At 37.6% G+C, this 4,555-nt stretch overlaps 1 protein-coding gene across 1 annotated transcript; it reads left to right on the forward strand.

Annotated features, from left to right (window-relative positions):
• Window positions 1–297: 297 nt before the first annotated feature.
• LOC308416837 (olfactory receptor 5AN1-like) lies at window positions 298–1,236 on the forward strand (the record flags this gene model as incomplete). Its single annotated transcript, XM_080911930.1, has 1 exon — window positions 298–1,236. One exon carries the CDS (start codon window positions 298–300, stop codon window positions 1,234–1,236), a length of 939 nt encoding a protein of 312 aa, XP_080768056.1.
• Between the last annotated feature and the right edge of the window lie 3,319 nt (window positions 1,237–4,555).

Here is a 4,555-nt window from a genome sequence, read left to right on the forward strand (position 1 = left end):
ATCAGTAAACCACTAAAGCCAATAAATTCAACCAATTGCATCTGCCATCTATTTTATAAGCTCAGGAATTTCAGGAGTGCATTAATAAATGTTTCCAGTCAATCTTTATCTTTCAAAATCTTCATGACATTGTATGAATCAGGTAAGATCTGGAAGATGAACAGGTTCCATTCTAAGTGGGAAAGAAAGCACTGGGCCTCCAGACTTGTAGAAGGAGTGAGAAAATGTTAGCATTCCACTTGAGTCAATGGTGTGTTCTTTTTCTCCTCCGCAATACTAACTAGGACCACAGAGACAATGATCAGAGGAAGAAACATTACTGAGATCACACAGTTCATCCTCCTGGGATTCTCCGATTTCCCCCAAGTCACAGCACTGCTCTTCATCACATTCCTCACCCTTTACATTACAGCACTGACCTGGAACCTGTCCCTTGCTGTCTTAATAAGGATGGACTCCTGCCTCCACACACCTATGTACTTCTTCCTCAGCAATCTGTCCTTTATAGACTCCTGCTACATCACCTCTACAGTCCAAAAGATGCTTTCCAACTTCTTCCAGGAAAAGCAAACTATCAGCTTTGTGGGCTGCATAGTTCAATACTTTATCTTTTCCACTATGGGGCTGAGTGAATCTTGCCTCATGACAGCCATGGCCTATGACAGGTATGCTGCCATTTGTAACCCTCTTCTCTACTCATCCATCATGTCTCCCAGCCTCTGTGCTCGGATGGTGATGGGAAGCTATACAGCAGGACTTATAGGTTCTGTATCTCAGGTATGTGTCTTGCTGCAACTCCATTTCTGTGGCTCTAATGTCATCAGACACTTCTTCTGTGACATGCCCCAGCTGTTAAATCTGTCCTGCACGGACACTTTTTTTGCACAGGTAGTGCTTCTCATATTAACAACATTGTTCTGTCTTTCAAATGCCTTAGCCATCATGGTATCCTACGGCTGTATTGTCTTGTCCATCATGAAGATCACTTCATCTAAGGGCAGGTCCAAGGCTTTCAACACATGTACTTCTCACCTGACTGCTGTTTCCCTATTCTATACCTCCAGTGCTTTTGTCTATTTAAGTTCCAGCTCTGGTGGCTCCTCCAGCTTTGACAGATTTGTGTCTGTCTTCTACACTGCGGTGATTCCTATGTTGAACCCTTTTGTTTATAGTCTGAGGAACAGGGAAATCAAAGATGCTGTAAAGAGGCTACAGAAGAAGCTGGGATGCTGCTAATAAAAGATTCTGAAATTTCTGACAGATTTCCCTAATAGCAATATGGACTTTGACTGATTCAATGCTACTGACACACATTCCTTGTAAGTCTTGAAGATTCATTCTTTCATGTTAAATCAGAAATGGCTTCATCTTTCATGATTTATTCATAGTATTTCTGAAACATCCAAAGTTTTAAGTTTGTGCCACTGTAATAGAAGACTTTTCAACCCCAGGTCCTGTCCTTACAGAAAGCTACAAGCATCCCTGGATTTAAAACTCTTGTCTCACAAATGGTCCAGTTCAGCATAATAAAGACCTGGTGGAGTCTGAGTTTGCTTTGTTTCTGAGCAAGAAATATCAAGTTATAAAGAATAAAATTAACAGTGACATAGCTGTGCCTCCTGGAAAAAAACTCCTGACCATTAAAGTGTTTCTAAGGCAAATCAAGGCTAATCATCTAGAAATTTTGGGGTCATATTTTTTTCTCCACCAGCTACTGGGTACATAAAAAAGATGTAACTTCAGTAAAGATGAAGGAAGCGTTTTGTTCATTTACTGTGAGTGTGATTATTTAATTCTTGAAATCAAAGTCCATATGAGATTTCAAATGTAAATTTCAAATAGCATAATCTGATACTGTGGTACTCTAACTTCCTCTCTTAAATCATAGCAATTTATTCTTGATTAACATAGGCAATGGGATGATACTATGAAATTCCTTCTGTAATTTCAAATAAATATCCTCTTACTTGTAGCATTATATATATGAATTTACTGTAGTAAGTTACTGAACACTCAATTTTCTAAAAACTAACAGTAAACATGGAAAATTCTATATTGTCTATAAGTTAGAGAGCAATGTAGGTATAATCAAGAGCCTACTAGGTGTCCTTCAAAGATGCTGAACCCTAAACAGCAGTGTCTGAGAGGAGCTTGGATGCCCCATTTTCTAGAGAGTCTGCATACTTCTCTGTGTTTTGGCAGGTGAAATCAAGTTCATAATTAGGAGACAATGGCATCAGCTTGTTCCAAATTTACTTTCCTCTAGTTTCTTTGTAACTTAGGGTTATACACAGCAATGCTGAAAGTCACTTTTAACTATAATGGGTTTTGCCTAATGAAAGAGAAGCAGAGGATATACAAGAAATCACCAGAGATAGGTTACCCTAGGGGCTTTTGCCAGACTTAATCCTACAGCCTCAGTCAAGGCTAGACCAAGTTACATTCTCCACCCAAGGTTCTTGGGAGGAGCAGCAACATTCTTGAAAAACCGAAGAATGTGCTGACTGGTAATCACCTGACCCTCTGATCCCATGGCTCTGTCAAATGCTTACTAGCCAATAGATCCAAAGGCTAATACATTTTGCCAATGAATTTAAATTATAACCTTACTGATGTAACCTCTACCCCTAAAGAATATAAAAACTGCTTGTAACAGCCTTTTGGGGTCACCTCTCCTCTGGAGGTGGGCCACTTCATTGCACTGAACGAATAAACCTCTTGCTTTTGCATCAATTCCTGATCTTTCTTGTCATTCATGGAAGCTTCCAATAGATAAGACTCAATTTGGGTTTTACAACACTTTTACCCTTTGTGTTTTTTTATTTTGCCACTGAGATAAGCAATGTTACAGGCATTGCTCCACCAGTAGAGATATGAGAGATGGAACAAGTTAGCTGAACTTGGCTGACCTTGGAGCATTACAGAATAGTTAAAAGTAATAATAAAGCTTTGTTATTAAGCTCTTGAGTTTTTGGTTGTTTGTTCAGCAGAACACAACCTCATGCCTTTAATATTGACTTGGTATGATTGGAAACTCTGGATACTCAACAACCCAAAAATTTCAAACTCTAATCATTCACATTATTTTATCCTCTACAAATAATTTTTTATCCTTTAGCTTATTTTATTTTAGTATAAACTATGCTAAAGTTTACTTTGGGGATGTACAGATGACAAGAATTTCATGCACTCTCTAATTACTCCAAGCCTAAATTTATCAAAGAATGAAATATAAATAGACTCCAAAAAATTAAGGAGGCTGTATCTACAATTACACTGGTTATGTAGAATATAGTAATAATACACGAAGGATTCTCACCTAAAGTCATTCAAATTATTAAGTTTAAAAGGTATTTACTACCTAAATCTAACTGCAAGAAGATTATAGAAAAGCAGTATTTTGCCAACAATTTAATGATATAGATTTTCTTCTGAAGCTAAAGATGAAATATATAACTTAATATTCAATGGTGATAAGTCACAGGTATAGACATGCTGAAGTAGGCTTCTGACAGACATTTTCTTCTCTGTCTGTTCCCCCAAATCTAATCTCTGAATCTCATCCTCAGTGCTGTAACAGAATACCAAGTGTAGTCTTTCTTTTCTACTTAACACACCTCTTGTGGATCTCACAGTCTATCCACTTCTAACCTCCCTCCCCACCTTCTTTATGACAGTTCCCATCCGCAGTAGGTAACCCAAGGGCTCCTCTGCCCAGGAAAATAAACAGGCTGAATAAGAACCAAAACCTTTCCTTTTGTCCCTAAGATGCACTCCACACCCCACACTCTGACAACCTGACTGGGTCTCATTTACGTACCTATAGAAAAAAAAAAAAACTGAAGACTCCCTTTTTCTTTGAACACCATCCCCAACAGTTCACAAGGACTTTCTCCCTCAAACTTCCTTTCCCCAACTTATCCCAGAATTCCTGCCTACAACACCAGCAAGATTTCCCTGTGAAGACAATAACTGAGCTACAGCCATCACTCTCTCCAAAAATCCAAGGAAGAAACAGAAGCCACGGAAAGAAAACAACCATCTAACAAAAATGGTAGCCGAAATTAGCACATAGACCTATAATTATCCCAAACCAAGATATCTAGACATTGGCATAAAATCTCAATCAATACAACCAAGCCAATATTCCTCTACCAGAGCACAGAGATCTTATCACAGTAATCCTTGAATATTCCAACACACCTGAAACAGAAGAACTTCCTAAACCAACTACATGAAGATAATAAAGGTTCTTGAAGAGAAAATGAATAAATTTCTTAAGGAAATCAGAAAAAACATGAACAAATAATTAGAGAAAAGAAATCCCTTAAAGAAAGTCAAGAAAACACAACTATTTGAAGAAAACTGTTTAAAAACTGAATGTGAAAATAAAAGCAATAAAGAAAATAAAACAAAGGAAATTCTAAAAATAAAAATTTAGAAACTCAAACAGGAACTACACAGGGCAACTTCAACACAATACAAGAGATGGACCAGAAAATCTGGGTTTGGGGTGATTATACATTTATAGGCATTGAAAATATGATTGAAGAAA

Source organism: Micromys minutus (assembly GCF_963924665.1).
Source record: "Micromys minutus genome assembly, chromosome: 2".
In the NCBI taxonomy this organism is placed as follows: domain Eukaryota; kingdom Metazoa; phylum Chordata; class Mammalia; order Rodentia; family Muridae; genus Micromys; species Micromys minutus.